Consider the following 15,489-nt stretch of genomic DNA (forward strand, 5'->3'; position numbering starts at 1 on the left):
TTGGACATTCCCATATCAATCAAAATTTTCTACTGGGAAACTAACATTTGAATATACATGTATGTAGAATACTAGAAGTTTTTTCCTATTTTATTGAGAAATAATTGATATTACTGTATAACTTTAAGGCATACAGCATGATGGTTGGATTTACATGTATTGTGAAATGGTTGCCTCAGTAGGTTCAGCTAACATCCATCATGTCAAATGGATACAGTAAACAGAAAAGAGAGAAGAAAAAAGTTTTCTCCTTGTGATAAGAACTCTTAGGGTTTGTTCTCTTAACTTTTTCTTTTTTTTTTTTTTTAAGAGAGGGAGGGGTGGGGTTGAGAAGCAGAGGGAGAGGGAGAGGGAGAGAGAATCCTAAGCAGGCTCCACGCCCAGTGTGGAGCCCACTGTGGGGCTTGATTTCACAATCCTGAGATCACAACCTGAGCCAAAATCAAGAGTCAGATGCTCAACCAACTGAGCCCCCCAGTCGCCCCCTCTTAAACCCTCTTGTATACCACACAGCAGTGTTAGCTATAGTCATGAGGTTGTACATTGTATTCCTAGTACATATTTATCTTATACCTGGAAGTTCGTACCTTTTGATTACCTTCCTCTTTTCCGCCCTCTCTCCACCCCTGCCACCTCTGGTAACCACAAGTCTGATCTCTTTTTCTGGGTTTGGGGTTTTGGTCTTTGGTTTTGATTTTTCTTTTTTTTTAAATTCCTGCTGTAAGAGAGATCCTACAGTATTTGTTTTTCTGTGTATGACTTATTTCACTTAGCATAATGCCTTCAAGCTCCATATGTGTTATTTCAAATGGTAGGATTTCCAAATAGCTGAGTAATATGCATATAATATTAACATACATGCACACACACCCCACAACTTTATCCATTCATCCATCAGTGGACACTTAGGTTGTTTCTGTGTCTTGGCTGCTGTACATAATGCTGCTATGAACATGGGGGTACAGATATCTTTTCAAGTTAGAGAATACTAGGATTTTGATTGATAAGGCAATTCTGGGTAAAAGGAATACTAAAACAAAAGAAATGCAAAAATCTAGAGTTACAGGCCATGATAGAGGACTGATGAGCCATCTTGCATCTCTGTATTCCTCATGGTACCTTTCACAGAGTAAGCAGTTGATACAAATGTTGAATGAATGTGTGATCATTTGTATGATTCTGTGAATAGGGTTGACCTGTGAAGAATTTTTATCAGCCTGTATGTGACTTCAGAATAAAAGTGTTATGGTCTACTTTGGTAGTTTGTTTCAAATTTTAAGTCTCTTTTCCTCTCATTGCTGGGAAAAAATCGATTCACAAATAATTTTGGTGCTATTATTGTAATATTTAAAATTATAACTTGATTATTGCTAAGTTTAAAAATTTGCTGGCAGTAATTTGCAAATCACTAAATATCCCATATCTGTTAATATATGAGGATGTCCCATTTCTCTTTATATATGTTTATAAGTATTTGTGAAAATCATTTTTGCAGGTGGTAGAACATTGCAGGATTTGACAAATACCAGTTTTGTTTCAAATAATGCTGCTAAAGCTGAAAATAAGTCAGAAAATCCATCTTTAGAGCTACCAAGCCGAAGAAGAAGGTGTACTCCTCTCTATTTAAAGGAGCCAAATCTCAAAAGGTAAGTATTTCAGTGATACTAAAGTGATTTCAGTGTGACTTTATAAACTATATGCTTTAAAAGAAATTCCTGCCTGAATTAGTATTTGAATACTTCTGAATATCAATATATTTTTGACATATAATAATCACAGTATGATCTGGGTGAGATTTGAAGAAATGTCTTCTTTTATTCTTTGAACAGACTTTGTAAAAAGACTTTGTTGCCTATGATTTGCAAACCACTATTTCCATGTCTGTTATCTCCATTTGCGTTCTACCTTGTTCCCTAGAAGAATTAAAGGTGGCTTATTTGTTCTTTAGCCTTAAAGAGTAATTAATAGTCTTTTTCTTTCTTTTTTTAAATTTCAAACATAGGGTGCCTGGGTGGCTGAGTCAATTAAGCATCCAACTCTTGATTTTGGTTCAGGTTATGATCTCAGGGTCGTGAGCTCAAACCCTGAGTTGGGCTCACTGCTCAGGGGGGAGTCTACTTGAGATTCTCTTCCCCCTCTCCCTCTGCCCCGCCCACCCCTATGCATGCACATGCTCTCTCTCTATCCCTCTCTCCATCTCTCTCTCTCAAATAAATAAATAGGGGCTCCTGAGTGGGTCAGTTGGTTAAACATCTACCTTCAGCTCAGGTGATGATCCCAGGTCCTGGGATCCCTGCTCGGTGGGGAGCCTGCTTCTCCCTCTGCCCGCCCTGCTCTCTCTGTCTCTCTGTCAAATAAATAAATAAATAAATAAATAAATCTTTTAAAAAATATATAAAACATACCTCAACAAAGAGAAAATAGTACTCCCCCTACTTAATCCACCCTCCCTCAGTTTCAATTATTATCAGTATTTTGCCTTATCTATCTATCCTTTTTTGTTGTAGTATTTTTAAAGCAAATCCCTAATATTGGGTCATTTAATTTCCAAAAACACTTCTGTGTATATCTCTTTAAAAAAAAGGAACTTCTTAACAAAACTAGATAACAGTGATCACAGCAATTATCTATATGAATTAGCAATAGTTTCTTACTGTCATCTAACAGCCAATCCCTATTCTGATTCCCTTAATTATCTCAAAAAATGTCCAAATGCCTTTTACATGTGTTTTATGGAAAATCTTACTTTTTTAAAAGGATAAATGAAGTAGTCTGTTTTGCAGAACCTGATCATATTTGGGATCGTATTTTCAAAAAGAGAGAAAACTACCCTTAAATTTTCTCATCCTTTGCATTGTTTCAGTATTTGCTTCTTTTATAAAATGAAAAGCGTTGATGGTTCTGACAGGTATTTTGAAGCAATAACAGGTATAGAGCGAAAGCTCTCACTCACTGCTAGCGGGAAAGCCAAAGGGTACAGCCATTTTGCAAGACAGCTTGGTGGTTTCTTAGAAAACTTAACGTATACTCTTACTGTGTGATCTAGCAGTCACACTCCTTGGTATTTACCCAAAGGGGTTGAAAACTTATGTCCACACAAAAATCTGCACATGGATATTTATGGCAGCTTTATTCACATTGCCAAACTAGGAAGTAACCAAGATGTCCTTCAGTAGGTGAATGGAAAAACAAACTATGGTATATCTAGACTGTGGAGTATTACTCAGTGCTAAAAAGAAATGAGGTATCAAGCCATGAAAAGACAAGGAAGAGCCATAAATGCATTTTACTAAGTGAAAGAAGCCAATCTGAGAAGGCTACTTACTGTATAATTCCAACTATATGACATTCTGGAAGAGGCAAAGCTATGAAGCCAGTGAAAAGATCAGTGGTTGTCAAGGAGGAGGCAGGGGAGACGGATGAACATAGAGGATTTTTGGGGCAGTGAAAATACTCTGTATGATACTATAATGAAAGATACCTGTCATTATACATTTGTCCAAACCCTTAGAATGTACAACACCAAGAGGGAACCTGAAGATAAACTATAGGCTTCAACTGATTATGATGTATTAGTGTAGATTCATCCTTGATAAAATATATACAATGCTTGTGAGTATGGTTGACTATGGGGACGGCTATGCATAGGTAAGGGCAGAGGGCAAATAGGAAATCTTTACCTTCCTCTCAATATTATTGTAAATCTTAAACTGCTCTAAAAAAATAAAGTCTTAAAAAAAAACAACAAACCAATACAATGTAGCAATGCAAGGGAGGGTGAAAGAGAAACAAAAGTGAAGTAAAGGATCCAGTCAGGCTATAATTCACATACCATACATATCATCATTTAAAATGTACAATTCAGTGTGTTTTTAGTATATTTACAGATAACGCATACCATCACCACAATCAATTTGAGAACATTTCTGCACCTCAAAAAGAAACCCCATGCCCTTTATCTATCATTCCCATACCCCCCACCCCACCCCAGCCCTAGACAACCATTCACCTACTTCCTATATCAATAGATTTCCCTGTTCTAGATATTTCATATGAATGGATTCATGTAATATGTGGTCTTTGTGACTGGCTTCTTGAACTTAGCATAATGTTTCCAGGTTTATCTTGTGTCACAGTGTGTATCAGTATTTCATTTCTTTTTAGGACTGAGTAATATTCTGTCCTTTAGATTATACCACATTTTGTTTATCCACTTGTCTGTCAAGGGACGTTTGGTTGTTTCCATCTTTTGGTTATTATGAGTAATGCTGCTATAAATATTATTTGCAAGTCTTTGTATCTACATATGTTTTCTTTTCTCTTGAGTATATGCCTACTTGTGGAATTCCTGGGTCATATGGTGACTCTGTTTAATCATTTGAGGAACTGCTGGACTGTTTTCCAAAGCTGCTGCACCATTTTACATTACCACCAATGATGTATGAGGGTTCTGATTTCTCCATTTCCTTGCCAACACACTTATCATTTGGCTTTTTGATGATTCTAACCATAGTAGTGTGTGTAAAGTAGTAAGGTTTTGATTTGTATTTCTCTGATGACTGATGATATTGAGCATCTTTTCATGTGCTTATTGGCCATTTGTGTATCTTCGTTAAAGAAAAGTCTATTCAGGGATGCCTGGGTGGCTCAGTCAGTTGGGTGTCCCACTCTGTTTCCTCTAGAGCTGTAGCATCTACCACGTGGATTAGCTTTTTATATTATTAAACATAATGAATACTCAACCATCTGCACTGAACACGAATAAATTAGAGGGTGAAATTATTCACATAATACAGAAAATTGTTGGGTTATATAAATAGGGCCACAACACCTTAATATCATTTTTGACTGAGGGAAAAATTAAAAATGCAATTATTCCAAGTACTGTGGATTGAGTATCAAGCACAATTTAAGATGAAGCGCATCTGAAGTTATAATCATAGAAAAGTTATTTCCTTGCTATTCTTTTTTCCTCCACTTGATTTCTTTATATTTGGGTTTTTAAAAATTAAATATAATTAATTAACATATAGTATATTATTAATTTCAGAGGTAGAATTTAGTGATTCATCAGTCTTATATACCCAGTGCTCATTACATCACTTGCCCTCCTTCATGTCCATCACCCAGTTACCCCATCTCCCCACCCTTCTCCCCTCCAGCAACCCTCAGTTTGTTTCCTGTGATTAAGAGTCTCCTATGGTTTGTCTCCCTCTCTGATTTCATCTTGTTTTATTTTTCCCTCCCTTCCCCTAAGATCCTATGTTTTGTTTCTTAAATTCCACATATGAGTGAGATCATATAATGATTCTCTTGATCTCAGCTCAGGTCATGATCTCAGGGTCGTGAATTCAAGTCCTGCATTGGCTTCATGCTGGCAGGGAACCTACTGAAAAAGAAAAAGAAAAAAAGGAAAGTCTGTTCAGATCTTTTCCCCTTTTTTCAATTGGGTTGTCTTTTTTTATTGAGTTGCAAGTTAAACTTTCTTATTTTAAACTAATTTTAGACTTATCAGAGTTATAAAAATAGCACAAAGTTTCCTTCCCTAGCTTTCCCTAATTTTAACACCTTATCCACAGTACAATGATCAAAATTAGAAAATTAGCATTGGTACAGTACTATCAACTAAACTATGGCTGTTCATTAACATCGTTTGCTGTTTTAGAATCCTATCCAGGATCCTACCTTGTTTCTCCTTAGCCTCCTCCAGCCTATGACAGTTCCTCATTCCTTCCTTTTATGACTTTGACACTTTTGAAGACTATTGGTCAGTTACTTTGTAGAATGTCCCTCAGTTTGGTTTGTTGTTTGATGTTTTCTCGTGATTACAATGCCAGTTAAGCGTTTTTGGCAAGAATTCTGCAGAAATGGTGTGCCCTTCTCATTGCATCATTTGAAGGGGTTTATCATGTCAGTATGTCTCGGTAATGTTAACTTTGATCACTTGATGGAGGTGGTGTCTGCTGGGTTTTTTTCACTATAAATTATTGTCTTTTCCTTTATAGTTACTGAACACTGGGGGAGATGCTTTGAATCTGTGCATCCTAGTTTTCCTCACACTTTCGCCCACTAATTTTAGCATCCATTGATGGACCTTGCCTGCAGCAGTTATATTTCTGCCTAATAATGGTTTTCTGTTTCCCTCTTTCCTTTTACATTTATTGGAATTCTGTAAGGAAGAGCTGTCCTTAATGAGAACATTTATGTATGTATGTATGTATGTATGTATGTATGTATAGCAGTATAGACTCATGGATACTTATTCTGTAAGTGAAAATGTAATACTGCCAATAGTTATCGCATTGCTCAGATTATTCCAGTGTGGCTATTAGGGTTCCTTCAGGGTAGCCTCCTTCTGTGTTTTTTCAACAAGACCTCATCATATTTTGAGCACTTCCTTACTTTCTGGCACAAGATGTTCTAGGCTTATCTTAGTGTTTTTCCTGCCCTAACCCCCAAATCAGGTACTTTTGAAGAATTTTGTTTAGAAGCCAAGATCTGGGCACTAGGTATTTCTGCTATGTATATGATATTTTATTAGTTAGTTCTAGCTGCACAGCAGTGTTACCGTAAAACTAGTAGCCTAAAACAGCATCCATTTCTTATCTCTCCGTTTCTGTGGGCCAGGAATCTGGACTAGAACACGGAATTAAGTGCTCTACTTAGTGTCTCACAAAGCTGTAATTGAGATGTGGTCCAAGATGGTTTTCATCTGGAGGCCCTCCTGTGGGAGAATCTGCTCTCAAGGTCATGCAGATTGTTGGCAAATTTATTTCCTTGTAGGTATAGGATTGAGGGCCCCAGCTTCTTGCTGTCGGGTAAAGGCTGTCCTCAACTCCTAGCGGCCACTCTCAGCTCCTTGCCAAATGGGCCTCCCAAAATAGCTACTTATCTCAAAGCTAGCTGCAGAGTCTCTAGGGCAAATCCTTTAGCAGATAGAGTATCAAAATGAAATGCAGTCTTAGAAGTTAGACATTCCATCATCTTTGCCATAGTCTATTGGTTAGATGCAAGTCACAGTTCCTTAAAGAGGCAGTTACGCAAGGGCATGAACATCATCATGAGTGTGGTGGGAGGGATCCTCCTTAGGGTCTGGCCACCACAGGGGGCATTGCTGTTAGGCCCTCTCAGCAGACAGAGCTAGGAGACATACGTATGCATACTAATCCACGCATACACACACTTTTATATTTCTCTATCTGTATATAAAGTAAAAAACCATGAGTTTTTATATTGATAATCTCTGATTCCAGTTCAACACCACAGGGTTCATTTTTGCTTTGCTTATTCATAATTTCTTCATCAGTGAGAAGCTTGGCTCTCATTATCTGTAATACATTAACTTATTTGTTCATTTCTAGCATACACATAAAGTAGCTTCAGAATTGTTAACTCCTATCCCTGTGAGAAGCATACTTACTATCACTAGATTATAACATTTAGATATAGTTATTTTTGTCTTAGGTTAGTTCTTTCCTTACTAGCCCCCTTCCAGAGTAGTTATGTTATTCATTTGTAATTCATTTACGTACATTTTTTATTGTTTGTCTTCTCTTTTCTCCTTCTATATCTTGGTAGGTTTTTTTTTGTTTACGTTGAGGTATGTGAGACATTTGGATTATACAAATCAAAGCTATACAAAATGGTATAGGCAGAGAACGGCAACTGCTTTTATTTCAGCTATCCCATTCCCATTATCCCCTCTTTCTGTCCTATTTTCACCTACCTCTTGGGGGTAACCAATTTCTTTAGTTTCTGGCTTATCCTTCCTGTATTTCTCTAGCATAAAGAAGCAGATACATAAACGCCTCTTTTACATAAAGGCAGCATACCATAGCTGTTCTGTTGGGCTTTGTTTACTTCCGTTTAACAGTGTATTTTGGAAATCCGTATCAATTTGTAAAGATTTTCCTCTTTTTTTTTAACAGCTGGATAATACTTAATTGTGTAAAGATGTACTATACTTATTCAGTCATAAACCTATATGTGCACATTTAGGTTGTTTCCAATATTTTGCTATTATAAATAATAACTACATTGAATAATCTTGTGTATATATCTTTTCATATTGTTGGAAGTGTATCTTCAGGGTAAATTCCTTAAAGGGGATTACAGGGGTGAAAAGTAAGCACATATGTAGTTAGGTCTTGCCACACCTCCCTTCAGAGGCTCGTACAAATTTGCATGCCCACCAGCAGAGTGTGGCACCATTTACCCACATTATAATTAACAAGAATATGTTGTCATATTTTAAAATTTTTGCCACTCTGGTGAGTGAGCAACAGTATATCGTTGTTGTTTTACTTTCATTTCTCTGTAAGTGAATTTAAATGCTTTCCTCATGCTTGGGGATCATTATACCATTTTTTAGTCTGTTCATATCTTTCTTCAATTTTTTCATTGGATTTCTGGTCTTTTTGTCCCTCAGTTATGAAGAATTCTTCATGTAGTAGGGATATTAGCCCTTGTAGTATATGCAGCCAGCATTTTCTTGAGTTTATCAATTGTTTTTTTGACTTTGTTTTTTTAATTCTTTTTATTTTTATGTAGTTAAATTTTTCAGTCTTTTCTTTCATTCTCTTTGAATTTTGAGTCATAGTTAGAAGGTCTTTCCCTATACCATGGTTAAAGAGGAATTCATCATATTTTCTTTTAGTATTTTTATAGTCTTATTTCTTACATAAATCCCTAGACCATTTAGAATTTTTTTTAGTGTGAGGTCTAAGATATGGGTCTAATTTTGTATGTCTTCCAAAGGCTACCTATCTGTACTTGCACCATTCATTTATTTACAAATGCATCTTTATCCCAAAGATTTAAGATGCCAACCATGTCATATTCTAAATTTCTGAATGTATTTAGTGGAGGTGCATCTAATGCTGGACTTTTTATTCCAGTGCAGTGATCTACCTGTCTAGTATAGAGGCTGTATATGATGTTTTAATGTCTGGTAAGGCTACTGCCTTCTCATAGTTTTTCTTTTTCATTGTTTCCTTGGGTGTTATTGCATGCTTATTTTTAAATATGAACTTTAGTATTTACTTGGCAAGCTCAGTGTTTCTTAAACTCAGCACTATTGACATTTTGAGCTAGATATTTCTTTGTTGTGGCAGGCCATTCTGTGCATTGGAAGATATTTTGCAGTATCCCTGCCCTCCACCCAGTAAATGTCAGTAGCACCCATCCACTTAAAACAATCAAAAATACCTCCAAATGTTGCAAAATGTCACACAGGAGGCAAAATTGCTTTGAGTTAAAAACCACTGATCTAGCTAGTATTTTGGGGGGGGGATTGCATTGGATTTGTACTTTAATTTAGGGAGAACTGACATCTTTGTATTGAGTTGTGCTGTGTAAGAACAGGAGATATCTTTGCATTTATTCAAGTCTTTTGTAATTTTTAGAAGTGTTTTAAAATTTTCCTCAAACAGGTTTTACACATTCCTTGTTAAATTGATTTGTAGGTATTTAGTCTTCTTGGTTGCTACTATAAATGCACGTGTAACTTGGACATGTAAATCATGCTCAGTATTTATTCTTTGTGAGTATGAAAGGTGTTGAATTCTGTGTAAGTTTATAACTTGCTACTTCAGTAAATTTCTTTTATTATCTATCTCATTGATTCTCTCAAGTAAAACTTAATGGAGGAGGAATACCATGATACCATCTAAAATAGAGTTAGTTTTATTTCTTTACCTATTCGTATGCCTCTGATTGATTTCTCTTGTTTTATGGCATTGGCTAACACCTCAAGTATAGTTAACAGGAATTGGTGGGCGTTCTTGCCTCGTTCCTGACTTGAGTGGAAATACCTCTGTTGTCTCCCATGGCTTTAGTATTAAAGTAAGTATTTGCAATTTATAATATTAAGAAAATGTCCCCCAATGTCTATTGAGTGTTTTTTTAATCACGGATGAGTGTTGCATTATGTCAAGGACTTTTTCAGTATCCATGAAAAAATTATATGCTTTATTTCCTTAGATTTATTAACATGGTATATGATAATAGGTTTTCTAATATTGAACCAAACTTGCATTCCTGGAATAAATCTCACTTGGTCATGGTATGTGTTTTTCATAATGTGCTGTTGGATTTGCTTTTGTAACTATGCTGTGAGTACTTGAGAAGAATATGTAACCTCTTTTATCAGAGTATATAGAGTTTGGTATATATTCATAAGCTTTACCCCTACATCCTAAAGGAAGACCAAAGATCTTCTATCTCCTTGTTTTTTTGCCCACCTCATCTGTCTTGCACTGAGAGTGTTGTATATTAAAATCTCCTATTATTGTGTTTGTATCTGTCTCCATGCATCTCCTATAGTTTTTGCTTCATAAAGGTAGTTGTTTTGCTATTTGGTACATAAATATCATAATTACTATATGCTCATATAGTAATATTCATGATTACTATAGTAATATTCATACTATATATATTGCCATGTATTCATTGTGGATTAGGACTTTAATGATTAAAATGTCCCCCTTTGTCATAGTCAGTGCTTTGGGACTTAAAACGTAAAGACTTTAAAAAATATATTTGTTTTACCTTCTTGTTAACTTCTGCCACCCCTATCCTCAGTGCCTAAAATGATACATTGCAAGCAGTTTCATTCAAGATCTCTTCTCACTGGGGGCCTATCAGAAGCTGTGATATATCTGCTGGATGCCATCCAAAAAGAAAAAAAGGCAGCTGGGTTTTCATCATTCTTAGTATTTATACTAATGTTCATTGTGATATTTGCTTTTAAAAAATTTACCAACTAAACCATTTACCAAATAATCTGTGTGTCCAATAGATCTAAACTAAAATAGAATACTATTTCATTACAGCATTTTGCTGTATTTAGAATAGGTAGCTCTTCTAAAAGAATTAATTAAATTCTACCTAATTACCCAAGGCAGTGGTATCATTGGCTCTGGAGAGGGATACAGAGGAGGGAAAAAGACCTACTCTAATCTAACCATTTATACCTTTGTAATTTGGGACCATGTGTATGGATGTCATCTAAAAGACATGCGTAATGTAAAGAATAAATACAACCCCACTTCTTGCAACATGATATACTAGGTGCATGATCAAACTAAAAATAAAATAAAATTACTGGGTAAAATATTAAAAAACAAAACAAAAAACCCCCTTGAACATATCTATTAGCTAGAAGAGAAGAAGAAAGCTATCATCAGAGACTGAATGAGAGCAGGAACCCAGAGAGGTAGGTGGACTCTGAGACTGGCTTTTGCCCGAACGTATTTACCAAACTAGGTGAACCTAAGTGTTGGATTCACAGCCTTATGCGGCTGAGGACAGAAGGCATATCCTAGGGTTTAGCTAAAATGAAAAGTCTAATAGTAGATCACCTTCAATAAAGTTGAGCTACTCTCTCAGTAGAAGAGCAAACTAAAAATAACCTTCCCACCAGCTTTTTTAAGCCCCAGGAAATAACTCTGGTACTGAACTGAGGAGGAAAAAATCTTCTGAGAATTCGTAAGCAAAATCAAACTCTTGCATTGCTGTTGGAATTCACAATATTTTAAAGTCACAGAAAACCTCGAGTTGAGGATTTAGTTAGTGCATGACTTGTAGTGCCCCCTGTTGTCCATCAGAAGCAAATGCAGATATTTTCTAGAGCTCCATCTCAGTCCTCAACGTATTTTCCACAGGTAAAATTCCAAGGGAAATAAGTTAGCTCACAGTAAACACTACATACACAAGGGAACAAGGTACCAGCAGAAGCAACTGATAGCAGAATTAGATACAGACTGTAAAATAAGAGTCTTTAATGTTTCAGTGAAGGAGAGACTTGGAAGTGAATAAAGGTGTTGAAAAAAACACCTTTACTGTGAAGAAAAGGAAGAGATGAACAGAGTTCAGGATAGCGGTTACTTCTTGGGGGATGACAGGGATGTGATCAGAAATGGGCACACTGGAGGCTTCTGAGGTGTGGTAATATTTTATTTCTTAACTTGGGTGGTGGGTACATCAACATTTATTTATTGTTTCTAAGTTGTACATTTTCATATAATCTTCTATGTTTGCTGAAGTTCATAATAAAAAGAAAATACATAGTAAAACATGTAATGTGTGAAATCTTGAGTTGGTCAATTTTTCTTTTTTTTAATTTTATTTTATTTTTATTTTATTATTATTATTTTTTTATAATGATTTTTTATTATATTATGTTAGTCACCATACAGTACATCCCCGGTTTTCGATGTAAGGCTCGATGATTCATTAGTTGTGTATAACACCCAGTGCACCATGCAATATGTGCCCTCCTTACTACCCATCACCGGCCTATCCCATTCCCCCACCCCTCCCCTCTGTAGCCCTCAGTTTGTTTCTCATAGTCCATAGTCTCTCATGTTTCATTCCCCCTTCTGATTACTCCCCCTTTCTTTATCCCTTTCTTCCCCTACTGATCATTCTAGTTCTTATGTTCCATAGATGAGAGAAATCATATGATAGTTGTCTTTCTCTGCTTGACTTATTTCACTTAGATTTATCTCCTCCAGTGCCGTCCATGTTGTAGCAAATGTTGAGAACTCGTTCTTTCTGATTGCTGAGTAATATTCCATTGTATATACGGACCACAACTTCTTAATCCAGTCATCTGTTGCAGGGCATCTCGGCTCCTTCCACGATTTAGCTATTGTGGACATTGCTGCTATGAACATTGGGGTGCATATGGCCCTTCTCTTCACTACGTCTGTATCTTTGGGGTAAACACCCAGTAGTGCAATGGCTGGATCATAGGGTAGCTCAATTTTTAACTTTTTAAGGGACCTCCACACTGTTTTCCAGAGTGGCTGTACCAACTTGCATTCCTACCAACAATGTAGGAGGGATCCCCTTTCTCCACATCCTCTCCAACAATTGTTGTTTCTTGCCTTGTCTATTTTTGCCATTCTAACTGGCGTAAGGTGGTATCTCAGTGTGGTTTTGATTTGAATTTCCTTGATGGCTAATGATTTTGAACATTTTTTCATGTGTCTGTTAGCCATTTGTATGTCTTCATTGGAAAAGTGTCTGTTCATATCTTCTGCCCATTTTTTGATTTGTTTATTTGTTTCTCGTGTATTGAGTTTGAGAAGTTCTTTGTAGATCTTGGATACCAGTCCTTTATCTGTAGTGTCATTTGCAAATATCTTCTCCCATTCCGTGGGTTGCCTCTTAGTTTTTCTGACTGTTTCCTTGGCTGTGCAGAAACTTTTAATCTTGATGAAGTCCCATAAATTCATTTTATCTTTTGTTTCTCTTGCCTTTGGGGATGTATCATGAAAAAGGTTGCTTTGGCCGATGTCGTAGAGGTTGCTGCCTATGTTCTCCTCTAGAATTTTGATGGATTCCTGTCTCACATCGAGGTCTTTCATCCATTTGGAGTTTATTTTTGTGTATGGTGTGAGATAGTGGTCAAGTTTCATTCTTTTGCATGTAGCTGTCCAATTTTCCCAGCACCATTTATTGAAGAGACTGTCTTTTTCCCACTGGATGTTTTTTCCTGCTTTATCAAATATTAGTTGCCCAAAGGGCTGAGGGTCCATTTCTGGGCTCTCTATTCTGTTCCATTGGTCTATGTGTCTGTTTTTGTGCCAGTACCATGCTGTCTTTGTGATCACAGCTTTGTAGTACAGCTCGAAATCCGGCATTGTGATGCCCCCAGCTTTGTTTTTCCTTTTCAACAGTTCCTTGGAGATTCGGGGTCTTTTCTGGTTCCATACAAATTTAAGGACTATTTGTTCCAGTTCTTTGAAAAACGTTCTCGGTATTTTGATCGGGATAGCACTGAAAGTGTAGATTGCTCTGGGTAGCATGGACATTTTAACTATGTTAATTCTTCCGATCCATGAGCATGGAATATCTTTCCATCTTTTTATGTCTTCCTCAATGTCTTTTAAGAGTGATTTATAGTTTCTAGAATAAAGGTCCTTTACGTCTCTGGTTAAGTTAATTCCAAGGTAACGAATGGTTTTTGGTGCTATTGTAAATGGGATGGATTCCCTAATTTCTCTTTCTTCGTTCTCGTTATTCGTGTACAGAAATGCAACTGATTTCTGAGCATTGATTTTGTATCCCGCCACGTTACTGAATTGCTCTATAACTTCTAATAGTTTGGGAGTGGCTTCTTTTGGGTTTTCCATATAGAGTATCATGTCATCTGCGAAGAGAGACATTTTGACTTCTTCTTTGCCGATTTGAATACCTTTGATCCCTTTTTGTTGTCTGATTGCTGTTGCAAGGACTTCTAGTACTATGTTGAATAATAGTGGCGAGAGTGGGCATCCTTGTCGTGTTCCTGATCTTAAGGGAAAGGCTTCCAGCTTTTCCCCATTGAGAATGATATTTGCAGTAGGCTTTTCATAGATGGCTTTTATGAGATTGAGAAATGTACCTTCTATTCCTACACTCTGAAGGGTTTTAATCAGGAAAGGATGCTGTATTTTGTCAAATGCTTTTTCGGCATCGATTGAGAGGATCATATGGTTCCTGAGTCTTTTCTTGTTGATATGATGTATCACGCTGATTGATTTGCGAATATTGAACCACGCTTGCATCCCAGGTATGAATCCCACTTGATCGTGGTGGATAATCCTTTTAATGAACTGTTGGATTCTATTAGCAAGTATCTTGTTGAGGATTTTGGCGTCCATATTCACTAGGGAAATCGGTCTGTAATTCTCCTTTTTGAGGGGGTCTTTGCCTGGTTTGGGAATCAAGGTAATATTGGCCTCATAGAATGAGTTTGGTAGCTTTCCTTCTGTTTCTATTTTTTGAAATAGCTTTAGGAGAATAGGTATTATTTCTTCTTTGAATGTTTGGTAGAATTCCCCAGGAAAACCGTCTGGGCCTGGAGTTTTGTTATTTGGAAGGTTGTTTATCACTGACTCAATCTCTTCATAATTAATTGGCCTGTTTAAGAAATCAATTTCTTCCTGTTTCAATCTTGGTAGTTTATAGGTTTCCAGGAAGGATTCCATCTCTTCCAGATTGCTTAGTTTATTGGCATATAGCTGTTGATAAAAATTTCTAATAATCCTTCCAATTTCAATGGTGTTCGTCGTGACCTCTCCTTTTTCATTCATAATTTTAATAATCTGGGTCCTTTCTCTTTTCTTTTGGATAAGTCTTGCCAGTGGTCTGTCAATTTTATTGATTCTCTCCAAGAACCAGCTTCTAGTCCTGTTGATCTGCTCTACTGTACTTCTGGTTTCTGCTTGATTGATTTCAGCTCTAATTTTGGTCAACTGCTTCCTCGTGCGTGGATTAGGCCTGTCCCTCTGTTGCTGTTCCAGCTTCTTGAGGTGAGAATATAAAAACTGCATTTTAGATTTTTCTATTCTTTTGAGTGAGGCTTGGATGGCTATGTATTTCCCCCTTAGGACCACCTTTGCAGTATCCCATAGGTTTTGGACTGTTGTATTTTCATTCTCATTGGTCTCCATAAATTGTTTAATTTGATTTTTGATTTCCTGGTTTATCGAGTCATTC

General features: G+C 36.6%; 1 protein-coding gene across 4 annotated transcripts in view; it reads left to right on the top strand.

Moving 5' to 3' along the window:
* SGO2 (shugoshin 2) overlaps nt 1–15,489 on the top strand; it is a 63,490-nt gene that overhangs the window by 46,653 nt on the left and 1,348 nt on the right. For all 4 annotated transcript variants that reach the window (XM_026492228.4, XM_044381310.3, XM_057303803.1 and 1 more), the window contains one exon: nt 1,496–1,646. In XM_026492228.4, coding sequence (XP_026348013.2) covers nt 1,496–1,646 — 151 coding nt within the window. The remainder of the gene's footprint in view (nt 1–1,495; nt 1,647–15,489) is intronic.

This window comes from Ursus arctos, unplaced genomic scaffold (genome assembly GCF_023065955.2).
Source record: "Ursus arctos isolate Adak ecotype North America unplaced genomic scaffold, UrsArc2.0 scaffold_1, whole genome shotgun sequence".
Lineage (NCBI taxonomy): Eukaryota > Metazoa > Chordata > Mammalia > Carnivora > Ursidae > Ursus > Ursus arctos.